This window comes from Cervus canadensis, chromosome 29, assembly GCF_019320065.1.
Source record: "Cervus canadensis isolate Bull #8, Minnesota chromosome 29, ASM1932006v1, whole genome shotgun sequence".
Taxonomy (NCBI): Eukaryota; Metazoa; Chordata; class Mammalia; order Artiodactyla; family Cervidae; genus Cervus; species Cervus canadensis.
Window position 1 is genome coordinate 44,268,213 of NC_057414.1, and position 26,239 is coordinate 44,294,451.

Here is a 26,239-nt window from a genome sequence, read left to right on the forward strand (position 1 = left end):
TTCCTGGGCTCGAAAATCACTCTGGACAATGACTGCAGCCATGAAATTAAGACGCTTGCTCCTTGGAAGAAAAGCTATGACAAACCTAGACAGCATATTGAAAAACAGAGATGTCACTTTGCCTACAAAGGTCCATATAGTCAAAGCTATGGTTTTTCATGTCCAGCTGAGAGCTGGACAATAAAAAAGGCTGAGTGCCAAAGAATTGGTGCCTTTGAACTGTGGTATTGAAGTCTCTTGAGAGTCGCTTGGACTGCAAGAAGGTCAAACCAGTTAATCCTAAAGGAAATCAACCCTGAATATTAATTGGAAGGACTGATGCTGAAGCTGAAACTCCAATCCTTTGGCCACCTAATGCGAAGAGCTGACTCATTGGAAAAGACCCTGATGCTGGGAAAGATTGAAGGCAGGAAGGGAAGGGGAAGACAGAGGATGAGATGGTTGAATGGCATCACCGACTCAATGGACATGAGTTTGAGCAAGCTCCAGGAGTTGGTGATGGACAAGGGAGCCTGGTTGGTGTGCTGCAGTCCATGGGGTCTCAGAGAGTCAGACACGACTGAGAGACTGAAGAACAACACCCTTGCCCCCTCACCACTGCCCCCCTCCCTGGGAAAGGAGCTGGGGGACATGTGAGTCCCCCACGGTCTCTGAATGTTTGCTGTGTGGATGACAGTGGTGCAGCCAGCTTCCAGGGAGCCCAGGGGATGGGCAGCAGATAAGGAAGTGGGCAGATGAAGCTCCTCGCTGGCTTCCCAGGTTTAAAGGACAGCTGGGCGTGGCCACGGCCCTAGACTCCAGAGACAGGATCCTCCTTCCCTGGACAGCCGCGCCCCACAGGAGCTTTGAGGGTACCAGACCGCAGTGCACAGAGAGAGTTCACGGGGCTAGGGTCTGAATTCCTCCTTTATTGGTGCCAAATGCAACCCCTCCCGCTCCTCCCACCCCCTCCTCTGTCCAGGCCCCGCTGGAGGATCCTTCTTCCTCAGGGCCTCATCGGGTCCCCTCAGCAGTCGGGACGGCCGGCTTGGACACCATGACCCCTGCCTTCAGTGCAAGAGGCATCTGGAAAGACCAGGCTTGATCCTCGGGGGGCCTCAGGGGCGCCCTGCAGAGACAGCCGGGTTAAGGATTGGGGGCTTGGCGCGGGAGCCCACGCCCGCCTGGGGACAGCAGGCCTCTCTGGTCACCAGCGCCGCAGCATCCCCTTCCCAGGCTCCTGGACCGCGGTTGTGCCCGAGACCCAGGGCGCCTCAGGGAGGGAGTCGCTGGAGGAGGGATGGGGGGAGAGCTACTGCTCACCAAGCCTGCAGGGTGGGCGCGTCCGACCACAGCAGGCAGAGCGGGCCCTCCGCAGACTTGGTCCAGGCTGTGCCGTTCTCTGCGTCCTGCTCGCTGCCCCCACCCCAAGTCAGGGTTAGTCTGGAGTCGGGGCGCTCCCCCACCGCGTCGCTTGTCCCCCGCCAGTCCCTCACCGGCGCTCCCCACCAGGCCCCGCTCCTCACCCGCCTTCCCCCTCCAGGCCCCGCCCCTCACCCGCCTTCCCCCTCTAGGCCCCGCCCCTCACCCGCGTTTTTCCTCCAGGCCCCGCCCCGCGCCCGCCTTTCCCCTCCAGGCCCCGCCCCTCACCTGCGTTTTCTCCACCAGGCCCCGCCCCTCACCTGCGCTTCCCCACCAGGCCCTGCAGCAGCCGCTGCAGTCGCGCGCTGTCCCTTAGGCGGCTGAGCTCGCTTGTGAACGTCCCGTCCGAGTGTCGCGGGGCCCTGCGGAGGGGACGGGAGGGCGGCCGCGGGTGGTCAGGGCCGGGCAGGGGCAGGATGGGGTGTGGGGGTGGGAGCAGGCCCCGGGGCCGCAGGCTCACCTGGGCGGCGCGGGGCGCGCGGCGCAGCCCCCGAACAGCAGCGGCGGCAGCAGCAGCAGCAGGACCAGTGTGGCCATGGTGTGCGCCGGACAGGGATGAGCTGCCGCGAGGCCCAGGCCCCTTTATAGCGGCGCCCGGAGCGGGAGCCAGGCGGGCGGGCGGGCGGGGGTCAGCGCCGCCCCGGCTCTGCGCCGCCAGAGCCGCGCCCCATCGATCGCGCGGGAAGGTCAGGGCCGCCCCCCCAGCTGTCGCCCCGGCAGCCCGCCCGCCCCTAGCGCCGCGGTGGCGCCCCTCGGCAGGCCGGCGGGGATCGGGCGCCCGGGGACCGGGGGACCCCTGTGGGGGCGAGGAGCGGAACCTGCGGGGGAACGGCCTGTGCGAAGTTTAGAGGCGCCAGCGGAGGGCCGATGAGGCTGTCCAGAGGGCCTGGAGGGGACCCAGGCCGAGGCCATCCGAAGCCGCGGACCGAGTAACCTTTCCCCAGTCTTGGGACGCGGCAGGGCGCGGGGAGCGGCAGGCCGGTTGGGGGTGGGCACTGCGACCGCGAGAGACTAGGGCCTGGGGCGCCTGGGCCTTCTTGTGCGTTTCTCCAGGCGGGAGACCAGAGCCTGCCTCGGCCCTTCTACAACCAGCACTTCTGAAATCCTTACACAGAAACTGCAAATCGAATCAGTGGAGTTGTAAACCAGCAGCTCTTGTGTTAAACTTCATGTGCATTTATAGTAGCTTGCAGACTGTTTTTTAGAACAGTTTTAGGTTTACAGAAAAATCGAGCTGAAAGTATGAGTTCACACACACACACACACACACACACACACACACACACACAGAGGCTCCCCAGCACCAGGCATTCATTTGGGACATTTGTTACAAATGATGAACCAATATTGTACATTATTGTTAACTACATCTGGGATTTTCTGTTACTAATCATTTTGGTGTTACATATTCTATGGGCTTTGACAAATGTGTAATAACACGAATCCGCTAGTGTGGATGCTACCTCACAGAGCTTTCCTGCCCTAAAAATCCCCTTCATGCCACCTGCCTGTTCATCCCTCTGTCCCCAGCACCTCACCTTTTTACTGTCTGTAGTTTTACCTTTTCAGGAATGTCATATGGTTGGAGTCATACAGTGTGTGGCCTTTTCTCACTGGCTTCTTTCACTTACGCAAATTTAAGTTTCCTCCATGTCTTTTCATGGGCTGACAGCTCATTTCTTTTTAGTGCTGAATAATATTCCATTGTCTGATACACTCACCTACTAAAGGACATCTTGAGTTGCTTTGGTTGCTTTCAGATTTTGGCAATTATGAGGAAAGCTGCTATAAACATCCACGTGCAGGTTTTTGTGTGGATGTAAGTTTTCAACTCCTTTGGGTGAACATCAAGGACCGTGATTGCTGGATTGCATGGTAAGAGTATGTTTGGCGTTGCAGAAAGCCACCAAATAGTCTTACAAAGTGGCTGCACCAGTTTTGCATTTCCACCGGGGCATGGGTCGTGGTATCTCATTGTTTTCTGTATTTGTATTTTTGAACAATTGCTGTGGCCTCTTCTTGCACAAATTTGGCAGATTACAACCCCTAAACTTTAGCAGCATTGACCAATTAATCACATTCATGAGAATACTCAAAACCCTGAGTACTCATTCAGATTTTTTAGCACCTCAAACACAAGTGACCAGGCAGATCTTCATAGGCAGGATCTTCCTATCTTAAAAAAAGAAAAAAATCAAAAAAAAAAAAAGAGAAAAAAAAAAAGAAAAAAATCAGCATGCAGGCATATTGACTTCTAAAAAATTAACATACAGTAAAAGATAAATTATGACTTAGGTCTGGATCGAGTGACTACCACCATAATCGGGGATACAGAACAAGCCCATCGCTTGCCTCCTGCTGCCCACAGAAAGGGTCCACCCTGTTATATGACTTAGCAACTGAACAACAGTAGCTTAGTGGGCAGTAGCTTAGGGCAAGCCCGCTGTCCTACTCTACTCTGATCACAGCGGCTCCAGGTCCCAAGCGGTCACTAGTACAGAAGGACAGACAGGGTGAGGTGAGGCCCAAGTGGCAGAGCCGGGCAGGGCTGAGGCAAGGAGGGGCAGGCAGGCCTGCGGGTGCCAGTCGTAGGGGAATTTGTAACCAGCTGCCCCCATCGCGTCTGCACAGCCATTCCCGCTGTGCCTGCTGCTGGCCGGTGTCCTCCACACCCACGTGTGGCCGGCTCAGCATTTCATGCTGAAATGCAGCAGATAATGTGGGCCAGCCTCTGATGGGAACTGGAGATTCAAGCAATGCACGGCTCAGGCCTGGCCTGGTTTGGACCCTACTTTGCAACACAAGCTACATGACAAAACATCACGTGGGACCCACAGATTCCAGGGAGAGCCCCAAGGTTTCCCGGGATGTCAAGCCCAGCTGGGTCCTTGGCACACATAAAACAGTCAGGTTGTGTGAATAGCTTATTCAAAGCCTCAGATCAGACATCATTCTGTGTGGGGGATCCTAATAATGGCCAGTTTCGGGGTCCAGGATTCTTTTTTTTTTGGCAGGGTTGGATCTTAGTTCCCTGACCAGGGATCAAACCCAGGCCCTCGGCAGTGAGAACGCAGAGTCCTGCGTACTGGTCCACCAGGGAATCCCCAGGGTCCAAGATTGTGAGGAAGAAAAAGCAGCTTTATTTTTTCACAGTAGAACATAGGAGAGAACGTATTCAAGGCCTAAGAATATATCTCACTGTGACACAGTTGTATTCTCTGAATACTAAATCACCAAAAATATTCTTTTTTGGGGGGTTTTAACTAAGATTTAAATGGGCTTCCGTGGTGACTCAGAGAGGACAGAATCTGCCTACAATGTGGGAGATCCAGGTTCAATCCCTGGGTTGAGAAGATCCTCTGGAGAAGGAAATGGCAACTCACTCCAGTATTCTTGCCTGGAGAATTCCATAGACTGAGGAGCCTGGCAGGCTTCAGTCCATGGGGTTGTGAAGAGTCAAGACACAACTGAGCGACTAACACTACTACTACTAAGATTTAAATGTCAAGTTTAATTGTGTCTACTCTTAGCTCTACATTCAGTGTTACAGGAGGGCACTGGAAAGAATTCATTCTTCCAGATCTGTGACCTCTTCTTTCACAGAACTGCAGAGGCCAGTGTGCCTTAGACTACCTTTGGCTGAGTGCTTCAGGATATGAACTTGGGGCCCAAACTTGTTGTTCTGTTTAGTCGCTAAGTCGTGTAATAGAGTGTAACCTTTCTGTGGCTTTAATGAACGTCCCCTTTTACAGAGCAGAAAAAGAGAAATCACTTTACTCCTTATAGAGAATTAAAGACATAAAAAAGTAGACAAACTCCCAGGTACCATTACTCAGCTTCAACAATTTACAACGAACCTTACCTACCCCTACTGACTTTCTCTATTTTTTCAACTTAATTTTGGAACAGATCTCAGAGCTTGGATCAGCTCACCTATGAGGATTTCAGTATGTATCTCAAAAAGGTAACAACTCTGAATTGTCAGCTACCCGACAGAGATCGTCAGGGAGTCTGGCTGATCAACCAAGCTGAGTTATCTGAATTATTAAACCTGAGCCAGGAAGGGCAGGGCCTGGGAACAGTCCAAGGGGTGTCAGGGGGAGGTTGTTACAGGGTGCAGTTGCTGTAAGAAGGGTCTTTTAAAGCAGGAAACTGATAGGGACTGAGAAAAGGTTATGAATAGTTTAGGACTGGTGAGCACAGGGGACAACGTTCTGCACGTTAACATGAGGAAACTTACAATGTTTTCCTATGTCTTGTCTCCTGAGTAATTAACATACTATATGGGAGATGCCCCCATATATTACCTCCCAAAGCATCATTATTTTACATTTCAGATGCAGATCTGAGATTTATGCTGCGCGTGGTGTGAAGTACTGAAGCTTTGTTTTTTTCTACTCGGCTCCCCACTGTCTTCCAGTGTCGTTGCTGCTGTGGACCAACCTTCTCTATGCACTTAGATCTGTGTCCACACTCTCCATGCATGCCATCCGCCCGACTGTCACCCTGCCTACTATCTTAGCTACAGTACCCCCGTTAATTTACTATCATAATTACAGTAGTTTTATAAGTCTTCATATCTGACAGATCAAATTCATTGACCTTGCTTTTCTTCAAGAGTGTCTTAGCTATTTTTGACCTCCTGAGATCAGTTCAGTCACTCAGTCACGTCCGACTCTTTGAGACTGAATGAACTGTCTTGGGCCATACCATCCTGAACGTGCCTGATCTTGTCTGATCTTGGAAGCTAAGCAGGGTCGGGCCTGGTTAGTACTTGGATGGGAGACTGCATGAATTGCAGCACACCAAGCCTCCCTGTCCATCACCAACTCCTGGAGCTTGCTCAAACTCATGTCCATCGAGTCGGTGATGCCATCCAACCATCTCATCCTCTGTCGTCCCCTTCTCCTCCTGCCTTCTATCTTTCCCAGCATCAGGGTCTTTTCCAATGAGTCAGTTCTTCGAGTCAGGTGGCCAAAGTATTGGAGCTTCAGCTTCAGCATCAGTCCTTCCAATGACTATTCAGAACTGATTTCCTTCAGGTTTGACTGGTTTGATCTCCTTTCAGTCCAAGGAACTCTCAAGAGTCTTCTCCAACACCACAGTTCAAAAGCAACAATTCTTTGGTGCTTTGACCTTCTGAATTTCCATATAAATTCTAAGATCTACTTGTCAAGGTTTACAAAAAGACTATTAGGAGATTAATGAAAACTGCATCAAATTGTTGGATCAATTTTAGAATTACAAAACTCTTCCACAAAATATGATCAAAGCAAATCCAGCAGCACTTTTTAAAGGATTATACACTAGGACCAAATGGAGATTTATCCCAGGAATGCAAGGGTGATTCAACAGAGAAAACTCAATCAGTGTAATACATCACATTAATAGAATGGAGAAATACATTTAATCGTCTCAATGGATGCAGAAAAATGCATTTGATTACATCAACACACTTTCATGATAAAAAGACTAGATAATAAACTAGGGACAGAAAGATATTTCCTTAACATGATTAAGGCCGTATATGAGAAACACAGAACTGACATCATATTCAATGAGGAGGGACTGAAAACTTTCCCTTGAGCTCAGGAAAAGGACAAGGGTACCCACCTTTGTTGCTTCTATTCAACATTTCCTGGAAGTTCTAGCAAGAGCAATTAGGCAAGAAAAAGAAATTAAAAGGCTTCCAAAATTGGAAAGGAGGACATCCCTGTGGTGCGGGGACAACCAAGCCCCAGTGCAGGGGCCCCGGTTCAGGTCTGGCCGGGGAACTAGGTCCCACGTGCCACGGCTAAGACCTGGCACAGCCAGATTAAAGAAAAAAGTAAAACTCTCTCTATTTGCAGGTAGCATGATCTTATACACAGAGAACACTGGGGGGAAAAACACAAACCCCCAAACCTGTTAGAACTAATAAACAAATTCAGCAAAGTTTAAGGATATAAGCTTGAAATATAAGAATGAGTTATACCTCGACACAGTATCAATGGGCAATTCAAAAATGATATTAAGAGAGTAATTCACGGGATGTCCCTGATGGTCCAGTGGTTAAGAGTCTGCCTGTCAATGCAGGGGACATGGGTTCAATCTCCTGGTCCAGAAGGATTCCACATGCCTCAGGGCAGCTAAGCCCGAGTGCTGCAACTACTGAAGCTCATGCACAACCTGGAGCCCATGCTCTGCAACAAAGAGCAGCCACTGCAATGAGAAGCCGACGCACCACAGCTAGAAAGTAGCCCCGGCTCGTGGTGACTGGAGACCCTCATGCAGCAACAAAGACCCAGTGCAGCCATAAATAAATAAGTAAAAAAAATTTAAGTAATTCATTTGCAATAGCATCAAAAAGAATAAAATTCTTAGTAATAAATTTTAACCAAGAAGGTAAAAGACTTGTACACTGAAAAGCAAAAACCATTCCTGGAAGAGATTAAAGAAGGCATAATAAGTCAATCTAATGTTCATGGGTTGGAAGACCTAATATTGTTAAGATGCCTTTGCTCAGCAATGATCTTCAGATTCAATATGCTCCCTACTGAAACCCCAATGACTTTTTTTTTAATAAATGGAAAATCCAACTCTAAAATTTGTATGGAATTGCAAGGAAATCCAAGTAACCAAAACGTTCTTGAAAAAGAAAGACAAAGTTGGCACAGTGGCTGATTCAAAAACTTGCTACAAAGCTACAGAAATCAAAACAGTATGCTACTGGTGTTATGGACAGACATAAAGATCAGTGGGACAGAGTTGACAGCTCAGATATAATCCCACACATCTGCTAGCAATTTATTTTAAATTAAAAAAGTATTGACTGTGCCAGGCCTCAGTTGTGGCACACAGAATCTTTAGCTGCAACACTTGAGCTCTTAGTTGGAGCTCGTGGGGTCTAGTTCCCTGAATGGGGATCAAACCCAGGCCTGCTGCCTTGCGTGTGTGGAGTCTTATCCACTGTGTGACTGGAGAAGTCCCATCAATTGGTTTTCAGTGAAGATGTCAGGACTATTTAATGGGGAAAGAAGAGTTTCTTCAATGGCATTGGAATAACTGAACATCCACAGGCAAACCTATGAAGCTGAACCCTTACCTCACACCATATACAAAAATTAACTCAAAATGAGTCAAGATCTAAATTATTTAATCTAAAACTATAAAACTGGAAATTCCCTGGTGGTCCAGTAATTAGGACTCTGTGCTCTCGTTGCCAAGGTCCCAAGTCCAGTCTTAATCGGGGAAATAAGATCCCACAAGCCACACACATGACAGAAAAGGGAAGGAAAAAAAATGTCTTACAAAAAAATAAAATAAAACTCTTAGAAGGAAATACAGCGACAAATCTTCATGGCCTTGGATTTGCAATGGTTTCCAAAGAAGTTGTACAAACGACCAAGAAGCACATGAAAGATGCCTTATGACTTCAGGGAAATGCTCTTCAAAGGCACAATTTCATAGAATTACTGATGAAAGAAATCAAAGACTATCTAAATAAATGGAGAGATGTACTATATTCATGAATTCGAAGACAATATTATTAAGATGTCAATTTCCCCCAATCAAATTCCCAGCAGGGCTTTTTTGTAGATATGGACAAGTTGATTCTAAAATGCATATACACAAGGACATCCCTGGTGGTCTACTGGCTGAGACTCCGAACTCCCACGCAGGGGGTCGGGTTCCATCCTTGGTTAGGGAACTAAATCCCATATGCCACAACTAAGACCAGGTACAGCCAAGTAAATAAATAAATATTTTAAAAATAAAATTTATACATACAGACAAAGGAACTAAAATAGTCAAGACAATTATGTGAAGGAAAAAATTTAGAGGACCCGCACTGCACGATTTCATGACTTACTATAAAATCACAATAATCAAGACTATACTATTGTTGAAAGATATGTGGACAATGAAACTGAGTAGAGAGTTAAGAAACAGCCCCACAGAAATATGGTCAAGTGCTTATGGACAAAAGTCCAAAGGCAATTCCATGGAGAGAAAGTCTTTTCAACAAGTCGTGCTGGGATAACTAGACATCCACAGGCAAGAAAAATTAATCAATTAATCACATCAGTTCATACTTTACACATAAAAAAATAACTAAAATACACTGTTAGGAGAATGAAGAGACAGTATTCCTCTACAGTCTGGGAGGAAATATTTTCAAATTACACATCTGACATTTTTCCCCATTTTTGTCTGCAAGACATGTCGTGATTTTTTTTTTTTTTTTTTTTTGCTGTGCTGCACTCCAGTATTCTTGCCTAGGAAATCCCATGAACAGAGCAGCTTGGGGGGCTACAGTCCATGGGGTTGCATGGGGTCACCAAGAGTCGGACATGACTGAGCAACTCACACACACACACCACACACACACACACACACACACACACACACACACACACACGGCATGTAGGGTCTTAGCTCCTCAACCAGGGATCGAACCTGTGCCCCCTGCAGTGGGAGCATGGAGTCTCAACCACTGGGCCCCCAGGGAAGCCCCACATTGTGGTTTTGATTGTCATGTCCTGAAGGTTAAGGACTCTGAGCACTTTCTCAGGTGCTTATTTGCCTACTGAACATAGTTAGGGTTAGGATACCCTCTCGTGTAAAGTGCCTGTTCAAGACATCTGCCTTTGTTAAAATGGGTTGTCTTTCTTTTCTTGTTGATTTGACAGGTATCCTTACACATTGCAGATCTGCACCCTTTGAAGGGATAGGCTATCCACTCGAGTATTCTTGGGCTTCCCGGGTGGCTCAGACGGTAAAGAATCCACCTGCAATGTGGGAGACCCGGGTTCGATCCCTAGGTTGGGAAGACCCCCTGGAGGAGGGTATGGCAACCCACTCCAGTATTCTAGCCTGGAGAATCCCATGGACAGAGGAGCCTGGTGGGCTACAGTCCCTGGGGTCACAAAAAGTCAGATGTGACTGAGTGACTAAGCACACATACACACCACATATTGCTTCTATATTACATTCTTTCCCCAGTCTGGGCTACCTTTTCACTCTTTTTTAAAAAAATATATTTTCTTTGTATGCAGATTTCCAGTTTTTTAGCATCACATGCCTGTTTTATTTCTTTCTTTATTTGGCTGTGACAGATCTTGCTTGGGGCTTGCGGGATCTCTCGTTGCGGCTCGTGGGCTTAGTTTCCGCGAGGCACATGGGATCTAGTTCCCTGACCAGGGATCAAACCTGCCTCCCTGCGCTGGAAGCCAGATGCTTAACCACTGGACCACCAAGGGAAGTCCCTGGGCTGCCTTTTCACCCTTAACGGTGGCAGATGTCTGAGGACAAGGAGGGAGACTCAACGCTGATCAGAGGCTGGGCTGGCCTCACTGCTTGGCACCCAACCCGAGATCACAGAGCCAGGCCTGCCTTGTACTTTCGTCTTGTGAGAAAAGTCACTAGTATTGTGAGTTCTCTTGCTGAAGGCTTCAGGAGGGACAGGAGTCTGCCTGTCCCTGATCCACATGAACGTGACTGAGGTATTGAATGCGATGTGGACCCAGGTGCCCATCTACACCACGTCCTGCACACGCATTTCCTTCATCAGGTCTCCTGTGACTCTGCCCCTTGTGAGTATCATCAAGGTATGTCTCTTCAGGGCCTTTGTCTTCTGTTTCACTCACACAGGGAGCTCGTGTGTGGGGCATGCAGGTTGAGAGGGTTCTCCTTTGGGGCTTCTTTTCTCTGTGAGAAGGACGTGACTCAGGTAAGATGTGTCTAATGAGCATATAGAACTCTGGAGACAGCTAAGCTCCGGGTGGCCTTCTCGTGGCCTTGGCTCCTGCTACCGCCTCCAGGCTTTGTGGGGTGAGCTCATTTTCCAGGCTCAAAGGGGCACACAGCTTGCTCAGGGTGATGGAGCCAGGATCAGGGTTGCCCACCTGGGGGAGGAGGAAGGGTCAGGCAGTGGTTGTAGATTGGAGAGTGACTGAGTGTGGTCCAGGCTGGTGGAGAGGCTGCTCTGGGGAGTTGGGTGCATGGACCCAGGCTGAGGTCTGCAATCATTGCAGGGGGACATGAAGGGGCCAGAGAGGGCAGGTTGGGTTGGGGTGTAGAGAGAGGAGTGCGCATGGAGGGACAGAGGGGGGGCCTGGGCTGGGGTGTGCCAGCGTCTGGTGGAAGCAGCCTGGAAAGGATGCCCCCCACGCGGCTCCACCCGGATGGAGTGAGGAGTGGCTCCACTTCCGCCTCGGGGGTCTGAAGAAGCATCTCCGGAGGGGGATGCCCAGCCTGGACCCATGCAGGGTCGCGGGGGTCTCTGAGGCCGGACTTGGTGGCGCTGGCGTGGGTGCCCGCAACTCTCGAGGGATGGTCGGGCCGCCCTTTCTTCCCGTGGGTTTCTCTGGGCTCAGACCCGCGCGCCGTCCCGCAGCCCTGCGTGGCAGAGAGCGATGCTGGGCCCGCCCATGCCAGTCACATCCCTTCACTGGGCCGGCGCTGGGCCGTGGCGTTTGTCCATCTGCCCGGCTCTAGGGGCGAAGGCCAAAATGGGGCAAAACTGGGTGCAGCTTGGACTGCCCTGGGGTCCGCGGAGCCGGGCGACCGGGGCGGGACTAAGGCAGGGCTGGGCGGGCCCAGGGGCGGGGCTCCAGCGCGCGGCCGGGACTGTCCGAGGTGCTGAGCGCCCGGCGGGGCGCGCGGGCCGGGCGCCATGGGGAACCGCAGCGCCGCAGACGCGGACGGGCTGCTGGCGGGGCGCGCGCCCGGCGCGGGCGTCGGCGCCGGGGGCCCCGGGGCGACGGCGGCGCTGGTGGGGGGCGCGCTGCTCATCGGGGCGGTGCTCGCGGGGAACTCGCTCGTGTGCGTGAGCGTGGCGGCCGAGCGGGCTCTGCAGACGCCCACCAACTACTTCATCGTGAGTCTGGCGGCCGCCGACCTGCTCCTCGCGCTGCTGGTGCTGCCTCTCTTCGTCTACTCCGAGGTGAGCCCGCGTCGCCCCCGCATGCGCACCCTCACCCGCTCCGGGTCCCCTGTCCCGGCCACACGGAGGACCGAGCCCGACGCCGCCGCTTGGCTTCTCAGGATCCTGGAGCTGGGCGCTGTGCGGTTCCCAGGACGACCGGAGCCGGGTCCCCGCTGAACCTCTCTCCCTTTCTCCATCCCGCTGTCCGTCTGTCCGCTCTGCGGTCCGTCCGCCCTCCCACTCTGTCCCTCTCTCCGCTTCGCCTTCTCTGTTACCCAAGAGATGCTTCTGTCCTTCAAGCACAGACCCCAATAACAGGCGGCTTTGGCAGTCCAGCCCCCCACCCAGCCCCCTCCGCTGGGTTCCAGTCCCCCAGGGGGAGCCAGCTGGATAGACTGGCAGAGGCAGGCTTACCCCACACCGGCTCCCCTGGGGCAGGGACACAGAGGTCACCCCACGAGGCCACAGCCACACAGAACCACACGTGCTCACACATGAGCCGACCCGGGCAGGACACCCTCACTCCTGCGCCGAGCAGCTCACAACAGGAGGGACCCTTAGCTTCCGGGAGGTGCAGGGCAGTGAGCCTGGCTGGAGGAAGGGGACGCCGCCCCCCACCAGGGCCGGGGAAGGGCCTTTGCCAGAACCTGGGTCCCAGAACCGCCACACCCAGGTCAGGTCTGGCCCTCGGGTGGGTCCCCCTTGGTGCCAGCCATGTCCACTCTGTAGTTTGGGCAGAGAAAAGCTGCTTAGGCTGAGTTGGGGACGCGGTGTCCCGGGCTGTGGGGGGAGGGGAGGCATGGTTTTCTAAGGTGGACGGTGAGTCCAGGCAGCGCTGGGCAGAGGCCAGCAGGACAGGGACGGGCATGACCTACTGCCCCCCCACCAGAGCTGTAGACAGACGTCACAGTGACGGCTCTTAAGCTCCTAATCGTCCCAAATCAGCAGGAGGGGATTTAGAAGGGGCGGCTGTCTGCTCCTTTGCCCTTGATGGGGGCGCTGGGCACAGGGCCGAGTCTGGTACTTCCTAACAATGATGTGGGTGCTACCTTTGCCCTCACTTCAAGCGTGCGGGGACGAGAGTGGGATGACCTTTCCAGCGTCCCAGAGACAGAGTTTCAGCAGACAGGCCAACTGCGCGTCTGCTGGAGAGGGGGATGGGTGCTGGGCTCACACTCTAGGGCATCAAGGTCCCCACCTGCAGGGAGTGGCCCCGCGCACGCTGAGCCCCACAGCATCAGGGGTCACAGCCCGCCCTTGCCTACGCCCCCAAGACCCCCCTCCAACCCGCAGGCGTTTCCTAGTTCTAACGGGAAGGATGGGAGGTCTCTGGGCTCTGGCCTGAGGGGAGGGGAGGACCGCCCAGCTTCCCCAGGGCTTTCCTGCTCTGGCTCCGCTGATATTCAGCTCCCTTGCTGCCCGCAATAGCGGGGGTCAGGAAGACATCTGGGGGGCGGGGCGGGGGAAGGTCAACTTCCCGCGACTAATGTTGCTGCGGCCCCTCCCCGCGCTCAGGTGCAGGGCGGCGTGTGGCTGCTGAGCCCCGGCCTCTGCGACGCGCTCATGGCCATGGACGTCATGCTGTGCACGGCCTCCATATTCAACCTGTGCGCCATCAGCGTGGACAGGTAGGCCGCCCCTCCCCGCCCCCCTCCGCGCGGGTTCGTGGCCGTGGCCGCGCCCCTCGGCCCGCCCCGCCCCACCGCCCTCACCGCGCTCCCCGCAGGTTCGTGGCCGTGGCCGTGCCCCTGCGCTACAACCGCCAGAGCCGCGGCGGCCGGCAGCTGCTGCTCATCGGCGCCACGTGGCTGCTGTCGGCGGCGGTGGCAGCGCCCGTGCTGTTCGGCCTCAACGACGCGCGCGGCCGCGACCCCTCCGTGTGCCGCCTGGAAGACCGCGACTACGTGGTCTACTCGTCCGTGTGCTCCTTCTTCCTGCCCTGCCCGCTCATGCTGCTGCTGTACTGGGCCACGTTCCGCGGCCTGAGGCGCTGGGAGGCAGCCCGCCGCGCCAAGCTGCACGGCCGTGCGCCCCGCCGACCCAGCGGCCCCGGCCCGCCCGCCACGGACGCCAGCCCGGCCGCCGACGCCGCCCCCGCCCCCGATGTCGGCCCGACCCCCGACGCCACCCCCGCCCCGGACGCCGTCGCGCCCCCGGACCCCATTGCGGCCGAACCGCCGCCTCAGGCCCGCCGGAGGAGACGTGCCAAGATCACAGGCCGGGAGCGCAAAGCTATGAGGGTCCTGCCGGTGGTGGTCGGTGGGTACCGTCCCCGGGGGGCGCGGCGGAGGGGAGCGGGCGGTGCGCAGGCCGGGGGGCGTGGCGGTGACCCCGCCCCGCCCCGCCCCCAGGGGCCTTCCTGCTCTGCTGGACGCCCTTCTTCGTGGTGCACATCACGCGGGCGCTGTGTCCCGCGTGCGCCGTGTCCCCGCGGCTGGTCAGCGCGGTCACCTGGCTGGGATACGTCAACAGCGCCCTCAACCCCGTCATCTACACCATCTTCAACGCCGAGTTCCGCACCGTCTTTCGCAAGGCTCTGCGCCTCTGCTGCTGACAGAGCGCCCGCGCGGCCTCCTCTGGCCGGGACCGCCTGGCCTGGGGCTTTGTAGGAGTAATTAAACAGATCCCGGGTCACCTGCTGGGAAGGCTTTGGGGGGGCCAGGAGGAGGCACCCCCACTGGCCCCCATCTGGTCAGTTAACCCTTTCCTTCCTTCGAGGAAGGTCCTGGTTGAGCCCTGGGCTGGGCAGTGGGACGACACGGAGGTGCATGCCCGGGAACAGGGGTGCCCGTGACCTGGGAAGGCTGCCTGGGTTCACACCCTCCTCTGAGAGCTGCCCTCCCCCACGCACCCCCACCCGACTCTGCTCACAGGCCAGCGGCCTCCTCCCCTGTCCTGGTGGCCCGTCCAGCCGCCCTGCCCCCACTTTGGCAGCCCCCTCAAAGTCAGAACGCAGCTCCTGGCCTGCCCACCGAGGCCTGAAGCCCAGGAGAGGGGCCAGGGGGCTGGGTGGGCTCAGGGAGGGCCAAGCACGCACCTGCAAGGCGCTCAGCCATCCTCTGCCCAGGTGGCCAGGCCCAGGGCCAGAGCAGCTAGCTACCCGCCCCCCGCCATGGCGTGACCCCCCGTAACCTGAGGCAGCCCCTCCTGGACTTCACCTGGGCCCTCTCAGTCCCTGGCCGTGGATGCCACGCCGCTCCCCAATGCTGTGGCTGAGCGCTCTGGTCAGGGACCCTGATCACTGAGCTGGCCACAATTGGGTGCCAAGTCCTTCTCTGGAAGGAGCTCCTGTGGGCTGTGAGGTGACAGCATCAGGCCCAACCTCAGGATGTTAAGCTGTTCCAATGGAAAGAGGGGCCACCCGTTCCCTCTGTGGGTGAGCACCCTTTCCTTCCCAAGGGCTCAGCTGCCACCTCCTCCAAGAAGCCTCCCCTGACCACCTGCAGGACCAGCCTGTCCATATCACCCTGGGAGAGACTTGCTCTCAGGGAGCTGAGCACTGAGGGATGGGGAGCCTATACAGGATGCTGTGTGCCTGCACCACATGGGCTGACACGGAGGGAGAGGGGCCCTGGGCGGGACTCTGGCCCTGGTGGCTGCTCCAGCCTCCAGCAGCTCCTCCCCTTTGAAGCAAGAGGACAGCCACAGCACGTACCCTGGGTCTCTTCCAGGGAGGAGCCCCAGTGCCCAGGGAGGGTCTCCCAAACCCAGGTGGAGCCCCAATGCCCAGGGAGAGTCCTCCAAACCCAGGGAGGAGCCCAAATACCCAGAAAGGGCCCCAGATGGTACAACCGAGCCTGGTCAGGATACCTGCTCCAGAGCTGGGCTGGTGATCCCTCTGAGAACCTCAGACTTGAAGTGAAGACCAGGGAGGGACCCACTGGGCTGAGGGCAAGGTCAGGGTCAGAGTCAGGGTCAGGACTGGAGCAGGGGCCCTGACTGTGGCCGCCGGCCCTGCCGTGGCTCCACGTCCCGCAGGTCCACATGCCACACCTGTGCCCTGAAGCCCATCTCTGCCATGTACCTGTTGGGCCTTCTGTGGTCACTTCCGGTGGTCGGAGCTAGTTTCTGCTGCTGCCAAGAGGATCTCCACCGACAGCAGCCGCACTCAGTGTGGACACCAGCTGCTCTGCCCACCCCCCAGGGTCTGCGTGGAGAGAGGCCACGCCCCATCTCCTCTCCTGTGCTGGGGATGGGGTGACCGTGGCCCTGACAGGCCAGGCCAGTAAGTGCACCTCTCGTGGGGGTGGGGACGTGGATGCGCTAGAGCCTGCTGCTATCCCTGGGCCGTCCCCACTGGTCCTGTGTGCAGACTCCAAGAGGGGGACAAGCTGGAAGAGGGGGACAAGGCAGGGGGAAGGGACACGGTGGGCCAGGGAGGGACAAGCTGGAAATGGAGGGCAAGCTGGGCAGGGGAGGGGCATGGAGGAAACGGCGGACAGGTGGGCCGGCAGGGACAGGTGCAGATGCCGGAGTCTGGCCGACCCGGGGGCCCACCAGGTGCCTCAAGGGTCCCAGCACTGGGCAGGCCCACTGATGCCACGCATCTCTGCACCTCAGCAGAGGACCAGCACCCTGAGGCCACTGTGCTGCGCTGACAGAAGCCGACCCTGCCCTGTCCCTGGGGGCTGCGTCTGGCAGGAGATGTGGTCAGAAGGCGATGCCGTTGGAAGCGCTGACACAGAACTGAGGGTGTAACCCATGCTTGGCGCCCGGACAACTTCTGGAAACCTCCTGACGTCCAGCGTGACCCAGAGCCAGCTTCACAGGCTTAGAAAGCATACATTTTGGAAAGTGCCCCCAAAACACATGGTCCCCAGGCTTCCGTCCTGAGGAGAAGCTGCCCCTATCCCAGGAGACCCTTGCCCAGGATGGCCTCCCTGCAGGGTCTGGTCCAGAGATCTCTGCACTGCTTGCAGGGGGCCCCTGGCCGGAGCCGGACACCAGGAAAGGACCCGGCACCCTTTGCCTATGGGCTTCATGCCTGCTTCAGTCACCGCTTTAGCCTTTTCATGTTTGGGGGGACTCCTTCCAGGGTTACAGCCATCTCCAGCCCGTTCTGCCGAGACTGACATGCCTCCCCCACCCTCTTAAGCTCTGCAAACCCCAGGAGGCCGGGCCTGGACTTCCCTGAGGCGGTGGAAGCGTGAAGACCAGCTGAATAAAACCCGAATAAGCCCACTTAGTCTGTAGAGGCCGAGCAGAGCGATGGCAGAAACTTCTGGGGGCAGGGCCCTCCCCTGCAGCCAGGCTGGGCGTGGGGACAGGCCCTGGGGCTCCTGGGCGCACAGCCTCCTCCCTTGGGCCTCCAGCCAGCCCCTGGGCTCACCCGGAGCCAGCGGCATCCCCAGAGGCCATGTGCGATGGACTGAGAACCTTCTGGAAGCAGGAGCCGGGAGATGAACGTGGCAGAACCGTGCAGGGGGCAAGCGTCGGGGTCAGAGTCTGTGACTGGGGCAGAGCCTCCACCTCCTCAGTGAAGAGAAGGCGGGGCACCGCAGACCCAGGGCTCCCCCAGAACTGGCGCTGGGCATAGATGGGCCAGGCTTGGGAACCCACGGGGACCAGGCCCAGGCTGCCGCCTTGCTGGGTGGGACAGCTGGGCTGGGGCAGGAGCCGTGCTGGGCAGGTCCCCAGCGGCCCAGCGCACTCTTGCAGAGGAGGGCGACAGGCCAGGGCACCTCATCACCCCTGAGCCTGGACAGTGGGGCGTGGTCTTCCCAGCTGGCGGCTCTGGGACCCCTGCCGGGCAGGGCCCTTCCATTCATTCAAGGCTTCTGAGCTGCATGAAGAACAGCTCCACGGGAGGTCAGGGCTGGAGTCGCCTGTCCAGGTGGGACAGGGGTGTCAACTTTATTGACAAGACACATGTATGTACACGTGTGTTACAGAACACGACACACCCGTAGGGAAGACTGGACGCTCATGATCCAAGGGATTGAAACAGCACCACGAGCCTCGGGGCCAGGCCGCGCCCCCAGCAGCCACGCGGAGGCCAGTGCCCGCCACCGAGCCTGGCGGCGGGAGCGTGCTGCCGGGGCACCGGCCGCGCCCCCAGCAGCCACGCGGAGGCCAGTGCCCGCCACCGAGCCTGGCGGCGGGAGCGTGCTGCCAGGGCACCGGCCGCGCCCCCAGCAGCCACGCGGAGGCCAGTGCCCGCCACCGAGCCTGGCGGCGGGAGCGTGCTGCCGGGGCACCGGCCGCGCCACCAGCAGCCACGCGGAGGCCAGTGCCCGCCACCGAGCCTGGCGGCGGGAGCGTGCTGCCGGGGGCCCAGGCCGCGCCACCAGCAGCCACGGGGAGGCCAGTGCCCGCCACCGAGCCTGGCGGCGGGAGCGTGCTGCCGGGGGCCCAGGCCGCGCCCACCAGCAGCCACGCGGGAGGCCAGTGCCCGCCACCGAGCCTGGCGGCGGGAGCGTGCTGCCAGGGCACCGGCCGCCGCACCAGCAGCCACGCGGAGGCCAGTGCCCGCCACCGAGCCTGGCGGCGGGAGCGTGCTGCCAGGGCACCGGCCGCCTGACGTCCACTCCTAACTTGGCCAGCAAGTTCCTCCTTGTCCTCAGAGTCCTTCCTGGCCACAGAGGCCCCACGAGCCCTCACACGGTGACCTTCTCGATCACGCCCTCGCCGACGTGGACGTCGTCCCCCTGGACAGTGACAGTTGCAGACTGACCACACATGTGCTGGTGGTCCTTCCAGTCCTGCAAGGAAGGACAGACTGCGTCACGGTTCCAAGAGTGATCGCCCACCCGAGGCCGCAGTCCTTCATGTGCTGAGAGCCAGCACTCCCGGGCAGGGGGCGCCCAGCCTCGACCCCCCTATTTAAGGAACCCGCTCAGAGACAGCCTGGATGACCCTGGAAACACATCCACACTCTGATCTGGCGGCTTCCTCCCTGGGATCAAGGAAACATAATCACACCTGCAAAGAAATACTTGTATCTGATATTGCTGCCCGCCGTGTTATTTATAATTGCCCAAGTGAGACCACTCAGCGTGTCAACAGAGGGGCTGGGTGACCGTGGCCCCCAGGAGGTCGGGGAAGACAGCCCACACCTGCCGTCAGGGTAGGAGATGCCGCCCCCGCTCACAGGCTCTGGAGGCCTGACAGGGTGTGGTTAGTGGAGACGTGGACCCCGAACACACGAGAGGTTAGGGTTCAGTGAAGCATAAGACACGAACGAGCATCACACACGCGGAGGAGCAGAGGCTGGGGCGGCCCCGGGAGCGGGCTCTAGCTGCCTGTCTCTGTGCTGTCCTCTGCTTCCGTATTTTCTACAATAAGTGTGCCTTATTTTTACAATAAAAAGGTGAAATTTCAAATCATTACAGGCATACCTGGGAGATAGCAGAGGTTCATCTCCAGAATAAAGCGAATGTCACAGCAGAGCCAGCTGCACGGGCTCAGCCGTCCCGGCTTGTTTGGGCTACGTTTACGCTGCACTGTGGTCTGTTCAGTGTCCATGGACCGAACTCAAAAAACACTCTACTCCTGAAAATGCTGACCATCGCCTGACAGTGCTTGGAGGCCACAGACCTCTCATTTGTAAAAACACAGTTATCTGAGAGGTGTAAAAAAGCAAGGTCTTAAGAAAAAAAAAAAACCAAGGTCTGCCTGTGTATCGAAAGAATAAACGAAATTTTGTGAAGTATAGTTGATTTACAATGTTAATTTCTGCTGTATGGCAAAGTGATTGTTAAACATGTATTTTTTCTTTTACATATTCTTTTCCATTATTATCTATCATAGGATATTGAATATAGTCCCTGTGATATACGACAGGAGCTTGTTTTTTCTCCATCCTAGTTTTCACTGCACCCCCCCTCTGCCCCACCCTCCTTGGCAACCACATGTCTGTTCTCTGTGCCTGTGAGTCTGTTTCTGTTTTGTAAACGAGTTCACTTGTATCACTTTTTAGATCCCACATGAGTGATATGATACTTGTCTTCCTCTGTCTGATTTACTTCACTTAGCCTGATAAGCTCTGTGTTTGTCCATGTTGCTGCAAATGGCATGATCCCACTCTTGTTTATGGCTGAGTAATATTCCATTGTGTACATGCACCACGACTTCTTTATCCATTCCTCTGCAGATGGACACTTAGCTTGCTTCCATGTCTTGGCTATTATAGATACTGTTGCTGTGATCACTGGGGTACATTTATCTTTTCAAATTAGAATTTTGTCTGGATATATGTCCAGGATTGCTGGATCATACAGTAACTCTAATTTTATCAAATTAAGGAAACCTCATACTGTTTTGCATTGTGGCTACACCAATTTACATTCCCACCAACAGTGCGGGAGGGTTCCATTTTCTCCACATCTTCAGCATTTGCTGTTTTCAGACTGAAATAAATTTTTAATTTGAAAATTACCTGACTATGTAAATCTATATAGTACGTAAAACAATGTGCGTTGGGCTCAAGTCCACAATGTTTCACACTATACATAAAAATTAGCTCAAGATGGATCATAAATCTTAACACAAGAACTACAGGGAGTTCCCGACGGCACAGAAGTTAGGATCCGGCACCTTCGCTGCCATGCCCAGGGTTCGACCCTGGTTGGGGGACTGAGATGCAGTAAGCTGTGCATGTGGTGCAGCCCCCAAAATAATAATAAATTAAAATAAAAATTCAAAAGACTTAAAATTATAAATGTTTCAGGAAAAAATAGATTTCCCTGACCTTGAGTCAGGCAAAATTTCTGAGATACTACACCAACAGCGTGATCTCCATTAAAAACATTTTTAATAAACTGGGCTTCTTGGGACTTCCTTGGCCATTCAGTGATTAGGACTCTACACTTCCACTGCAGGGGACATGGGTTTAATCCCTGGTTGGGGAACTAAGATCCCATAAGCTGCATGGCATGGCCAAAAATAAAAAAGAATGAAAATAAAAAATTTTTAAAAGCTGGGCTTCAAATTTGTATCCAGACTGCACAGAAACGTCTCCACACTTGATAAGGAGAACAATCCCATTTAAAAATGGGCAAAAGATTTGAATAGACATTGCTGCCCAAAGGATATTCAACTACCCAAAAAGCACACAAAAAGTTGCTCCACATCATCGGTCATCAGGGAGACGCAAACTAAACCCACTGACGGTGCTGCAGGCCCAGTGGCAGCTGGGCTACAACCAGAGGGCAGGAGCGAGCGCTGTGGATGGGGCGGACTTGCACTGCTGGCCAAGCTGAGTTTCCTAACAGTCACACACAGGTCTGCCCAAGTGTACATGTGAATGTAGCCCAGACAAGCAGCTGCCCTCCGGGGAGCCCCTCGTGAGTGCCCACCAACACTCACACAGGGGGTCCGTCCAGACATCCGTTGGCTGACGGCTGGAGAACAGGCGAGGTCCAGCCACACCAGGCACAATGCCTGGGCCCCACGGGGTGGACCTGAAAGCACGCTGGTCGGGGGAGCCGGATACAGGAGACCACAGGCGGCACGACTCCTGTCACAGCAAGCTTGCAGAGGGGGAAGCGACAGAGGAGGAGGCTCCTGGTCTCCAGTGCCCGGGGGCATCGGCCTGAGGGAGCTTTTGGGGGTGATGGGAGGTCCTAAAACTGAGTTGTGATGTTTTCACACTGCAAACTTACTATAAATCGTTGAATTGTGCACTTAAAATTAGTGGATTTTATGGTACGTAAATTCTACCTCCTTCAGTGAAGGTATAACACACACACACACACCCCCCCACACACACACACTCAAACGGGATTTGGAAAAAAATAGAGTCTGCACCTAAAAGTGGAACAGGTCATGGCCGGTCCCACTCTAGGAAGGGAAGCAACAGCAAGCACCCCCAGGTCTCTGGGGAGCACAAAGGGTGGATGGAGCCTTACTGCAGAGGGCCGGCTGGAAGCCTCACTGCAGAGGGCGGGCTGGAGCCTCACTGCCGGCACCACCGTTTATCACAGGGACCTGCGGGTCCTAGTGAGTGTTCATTTTTGACTGCACGTGAGAATCAGGGTTTTTGAAATTCACTGTACATTGATTTTTGCAAATAAAGCCAAAGCCTATGCCTTTATCAGGACAGCATGTTGAAAGAGGACAAATCTAACACAGTCAATGGAAGCAATGGCGTCTTCGTCTACAAGGTTATACCCAAAACTTAAGTGCCCAATTCAATAAGAGTGCAGATGCTTTTAGTCAAGATGGTATCTGGCTAAAATGATTGCATCAAGAAATAAACCCACGAATCTTTCTGGGATGGTTCAAAGTCAGGGACGCCAGCAGTCAGCTGCCCTCTGGGATCACAAGCTGGCTCCTCCTGGCAATCCAAGCTCCCCACAGTGACCCAAGCACAGCAGGCAAGCAGGCGCCCTGTCCTCAGTGCCCAGCCCACTGGTGAGACCAGGGAGAACCAAACACGTGGGTCTCTTCCCCAAGTGTCCAGCCCGACACACAGGCAGGGCCCAGGAGCAAGCTGGGAGCCATGGACATGCTTTCCACGCTGTGCTGACCTCCTCAGCACCCACTGCAGCCCTGAGATGCAGAGGAGGAAAGTCCCACACACCCTGGTCGTGGGGTCATCCCTGCCCACCTCTCGCTGGAGGGCGTCTAAGGACGGGAGCTGTGGGCACCGCAGAGGCTGTGTCCACCCACGCAGCTCCAGGTCCCAGGCAGCCCAGGCAACGCAAAGGACGACATATGTCACCACTTGTCCACCCATCACGTTACCTTCTCTCCTTGTGAAAAATTTCCAGGAGAGGCAAACCCCACAGGCCCCCAGCCCACTGCTTGGCCTCGTACTCTTGAGTAAGGGCCAGAAAACCAGCAACTGCTACTCCCTCCAGCCTCCTAAGGGTCAAAGGCCAAGGGGTGGAAGCAGAAGTGCAACCGTGCAAACAGCCAGGCTCTGTGACCAGGTGGCCAGGCTGGGGATGCTGACCGCGATGAGGTCTGGGCCGCGGGTGAGCAGCGGCTTCCACTGCCACAGCCCATGGCACAGGAGGCTGCCTGGGGGCCCTGCTGGGGCCTGGGGACACAGGACGGGTCGGGGGGCCTTCCTCGCACTAGCAGATGGGGTGGGGGCGGGGCCTACCTAGCACTGGCAGGCGGGGCGGGGCCTATCTCGCACTGGCAGATGGGCGGGGTGGGGGCGGGGCCTACCTTGCCCTGCAGATGGGGCGGGGCTGGGGCCTACCTCGCACTGGCAGGTGGGGCGGGGTCGGGGCTGGGCCGGGGGCGGGACCGGGGCCTATCTCGCAGGGGCAGATGGGAGGGGTGGGGGCGGGGCCTACCTCGCACTGGCAGATGAGGGGGTGGGGGCGGGGCCTACCTCAGCACTGGCAGGCGGGGCGGGGCGGGGCCTACCTTGCGCTGGCAGAAGGTGGAGCAGTAGTTGACCTTGTGGCAGCCGGTGCACTCGCTCAGGGCCTCGCGGCCACAGTTCACACAGGACTGCTGCAAGAGGACAGGGTATCAGTGGTGGGCACGCCGCCCAGAGAGACAGAAGGGGGGCAGGTGACCGGGACCAGACTGACCCGCATCTCCTGCCCTCGCCTTACAGACTCTGAGCAGGAGGCAGGGGGCTGGATCACATACAGGCCAACCTCCCTCCAAACTGCAGGGATTTCATTTCCACCCAGCATGCAGAAAGCAAACTGGAAGGGCCAACATTCTCAGGCGTTCAGGGCCAGCCCCTGAGTGCCAGGCCCTGGAAGGTCCCCAGCTGGGCCCCCACTAACAGCCTGGGTGCCCCTGGTCCTGCATCCCAGGCGTCCCCAGCCCACCAGCTGGGCTCCATGAAGTGGGCCTTCTGTGTGCTTTCCCCACAAAGCGTGACACTGCTCCTTCTAAAGCGGGGAGGGGCGGTAGGGGTCGGTGCAAGGGGGTGATGGGGCCGGGCCAGTGTGTGCAGCTGTGACCCACGGTGGCAGGCAGCCAGGACCCCAGCACGCTGCAGGCCAGGCCCCTGCTCCGACCGGTGGGGGACTGTGTTGGCAAAAACAGCATCCTGTGTCTTGGTTCCTGTTCTGGATTCAACTTCCTTGTCTGCTGACCACAATGCTGACCGACACTTTCCACCTATAACCTGCCACCCCCACTCCTTCAGGAAACTCCTGCATCAGAGAGGCAGTAAGCTGGCTCGTCCCTGCCTCTCCTTTCCAGGACAAAAGAAGCAGCATGAAGTCTGTGGCCACACAGAGATTCGGGGGGGAGCAGAGGTCCTGCAGAGCCCCCAGCAGCCGCCTGCAAGGTCTGGGACCCCAAGGACCCTCCTGTCTCTCATCTCAGGGAAGCGGCCTTCATGCCGCACCCCGACCCCCACCAGCACCTGGGCCCACCCTGGCTGTGCTCCCAGCACCAGGGCTATCCTTGGACAAGAGCAGGCACTGAGTAAACGCCTCTCACCACAAAGGCCTGCATCGTGATGAACCTTGTGGTGCACGTGCCACTTTTGTACAGAAAGTATTTCCAACCCCTTGGGCCTTCCCAACACATCCCCTTGGGAAAACGATTTCTTAACCCGAAATAAGCAGAAGCTCGGAATCTGAGTCAGGCACATTAGCACACATGCAGGTGGAGGCGGAGGGCAGAGAGCGCCCGGGGCGGGGTCTGCACACGCCTGCCAGGACCCACACCGCTCCACGCTGCCAGCCAGCAAGGCCCAGATCTTGGTTCCTAAGACCATTCATTCTCCACGGCTGATTCCAGGCCTGGGGCTGGATGGCATCACTGATTCAACCAACAGGAGTGTGAGCAAACTCCCGGAGACAGTAGACAGAAGAGCCTGGTGCGCTGAAGTCCATGGGGTCGCAAAGAGTTGGACATGACTGAGTGACTAAACAACAACAGGGCTGGGGCAGGGAGCCCCCAGTGTGGGCCTGGGGGGTCTTCTAGTCCTAGAGAGGAGGAAGGAGTTCAGAGGGGCAGGTAAGGGACTTGGGAGACACTGAGAGAGTTCCAGCCGCTGAAGATGCAACAACCTAAGCAAAGCACGTAACACGGGCCCCCTGAGTCCACCCAGACACAAATAAAGAGACCAGAGACAATCTGCAGGGGAGGGTTCTGGAAACACCCCCACACCAGCCCTGTCCAGGAGGAGCCCCCGCCCCCAGCGTGCCCAGTGAAGAAAAGAGGGATTGCTGCACTTCACAGCTGGACCCTGGGGTGAGATAAGGCCCTGAGAAGAGAGAAACGCGGGAGCCTCCCCCCGGGCAGCCACAAGAGACAGCGCTGCTGACCCACGGGCACTGGGCTTCCGCCAGCACTGAGAACAGCGTCTGCTGTGTGCCCGTGGCGCTGGCCGGAGCCCTCAGCACAGCGGCTCTTCTGACCACACTTGCCTCTTGACGGGAAGGCGGGTGACCAGCGAAGGCCCGAGAAGGAGCCAGGGACATGGACACGGACCACAGCACAGGCCCAGCGCCCTGCAGCCACATGGCTGGCTTCTGCTGGACATGGCGCCCTTGATGGGAAGGGTGTCTGGTCTTCTGCCCTGTTTAATCTCTGCTGAGCTAATTATACACACACAACACAAATGCCCCATGGTTAAAACTGACTAAACATCTCTGATAGTTCAGTTGGGCTAAAATTTGATTTTCTAAGATATTCCACATAAAACATCCAAGAAGGCAGCCCTGGTTCCCTCCCTGGGAGGCAAGCGCCTGGGTCTTCACGTGGGGCCCCTCCATGGACTCTCTGCTCCCCACTACACACGACCCTCAGAGCTGAGGAGCACGCTGTGGATGCCTCCCAACAAGGTCTACAGCAACAGTTCCTCTGGGGCCACCTCTCTCCATGTGATCCATGGGGCGGGAGGTTCCTCTCTCTGTGTAATCCGGGGCAGGGGGTCTCTCTCCATGTGATCTGTGGGGCGGGGGGGTTCCTCTCTCTGTGTAATCCAGGGCGGAGGGTCTCTCTCCATGTGATCTGCGGGGGAGGTCTCTCTCCGTGTGATCTGGGGCGGGGGGGGGG

At 56.1% G+C, this 26,239-nt stretch overlaps 4 protein-coding genes across 7 annotated transcripts in view; 1 reads left to right on the plus strand and 3 right to left on the minus strand.

Annotated features, from left to right (window-relative positions):
• Window positions 1–934: 934 nt before the first annotated feature.
• SCT (secretin) lies at window positions 935–2,317 on the minus strand. Its single transcript, XM_043451296.1, has 4 exons — window positions 1,862–2,317; window positions 1,662–1,763; window positions 1,303–1,395; window positions 935–1,108 (listed from the first exon to the last, which is right to left on the minus strand). The coding sequence occupies exons 1-4, from the start codon at window positions 1,936–1,938 to the stop codon at window positions 994–996; spliced, it is 387 nt and encodes a 128-aa protein (XP_043307231.1). The 5' UTR covers window positions 1,939–2,317; the 3' UTR covers window positions 935–993.
• On the minus strand, window positions 2,133–12,060 carry LOC122430757 (basic proline-rich protein-like). Its single transcript, XM_043451576.1, has 4 exons — window positions 11,926–12,060; window positions 11,554–11,781; window positions 11,196–11,288; window positions 2,133–2,396 (listed from the first exon to the last, which is right to left on the minus strand). The coding sequence occupies exons 1-4, from the start codon at window positions 12,058–12,060 to the stop codon at window positions 2,133–2,135; spliced, it is 720 nt and encodes a 239-aa protein (XP_043307511.1).
• On the plus strand, window positions 11,981–18,250 carry DRD4 (dopamine receptor D4). The gene is made up of 5 exons (XM_043451277.1): window positions 11,981–12,328; window positions 13,826–13,938; window positions 14,037–14,569; window positions 14,662–16,535; window positions 16,871–18,250. Exons 1-4 carry the CDS (start codon window positions 12,059–12,061, stop codon window positions 14,862–14,864), a joined length of 1,119 nt encoding a protein of 372 aa, XP_043307212.1. The 5' UTR covers window positions 11,981–12,058; the 3' UTR covers window positions 14,865–16,535; window positions 16,871–18,250.
• A 507-nt stretch (window positions 18,251–18,757) lies between these two features.
• The window catches only part of DEAF1 (DEAF1 transcription factor), a 28,591-nt gene continuing 21,109 nt past the window's right edge, over window positions 18,758–26,239 (minus strand). For 3 of the 4 annotated variants that reach the window (XM_043451251.1, XM_043451253.1, XM_043451254.1), the window contains 2 exons: window positions 23,633–23,722; window positions 18,758–19,011 (listed from right to left, as the gene is read on the minus strand). In XM_043451251.1, coding sequence (XP_043307186.1) covers window positions 18,907–19,011; window positions 23,633–23,722 — 195 coding nt within the window. In that variant the 3' untranslated portion in view covers window positions 18,758–18,906. The remainder of the gene's footprint in view (window positions 19,012–23,632; window positions 23,723–26,239) is intronic. The other variant, XM_043451252.1, reaches the window with a different exon arrangement.

What these genes read in the sequence shown, in the direction of transcription:
- SCT (XM_043451296.1), bottom strand. Translation starts at nt 1,938, where the DNA reads ATGGCCACACTGGTCCTGCTGCTGCTGCTGCCGCCGCTGCTGTTCGGG. An exon ending in GCGCGCCCCGCGCCGCCCAG is followed by an intron (nt 1,764 to 1,861) that starts GTGAGCCTGCGG and finishes TCCCCTCCGCAG; the next exon opens with GGCCCCGCGACACTCGGACG. An exon ending in GGCCTGGTGGGGAAGCGCAG is followed by an intron (nt 1,396 to 1,661) that starts GTGAGGGGCGGG and finishes GGGTGGGGGCAG; the next exon opens with CGAGCAGGACGCAGAGAACG.
- DRD4 (XM_043451277.1), top strand. Translation starts at nt 12,059, where the DNA reads ATGGGGAACCGCAGCGCCGCAGACGCGGACGGGCTGCTGGCGGGGCGC. An exon ending in CTCTCTTCGTCTACTCCGAG is followed by an intron (nt 12,329 to 13,825) that starts GTGAGCCCGCGT and finishes CCCCGCGCTCAG; the next exon opens with GTGCAGGGCGGCGTGTGGCT. An exon ending in GGTCCTGCCGGTGGTGGTCG is followed by an intron (nt 14,570 to 14,661) that starts GTGGGTACCGTC and finishes CCCCGCCCCCAG; the next exon opens with GGGCCTTCCTGCTCTGCTGG.
- LOC122430757 (XM_043451576.1), bottom strand. Translation starts at nt 12,060, where the DNA reads ATGGCGCCCGGCCCGCGCGCCCCGCCGGGCGCTCAGCACCTCGGACAG. An exon ending in CTCCATCCGGGTGGAGCCGC is followed by an intron (nt 11,289 to 11,553) that starts GTGGGGGGCATC and finishes CTCCTCCCCCAG; the next exon opens with GTGGGCAACCCTGATCCTGG. An exon ending in CCCCACAAAGCCTGGAGGCG is followed by an intron (nt 2,397 to 11,195) that starts GTAGCAGGAGCC and finishes TCGCGGTCGCAG; the next exon opens with TGCCCACCCCCAACCGGCCT.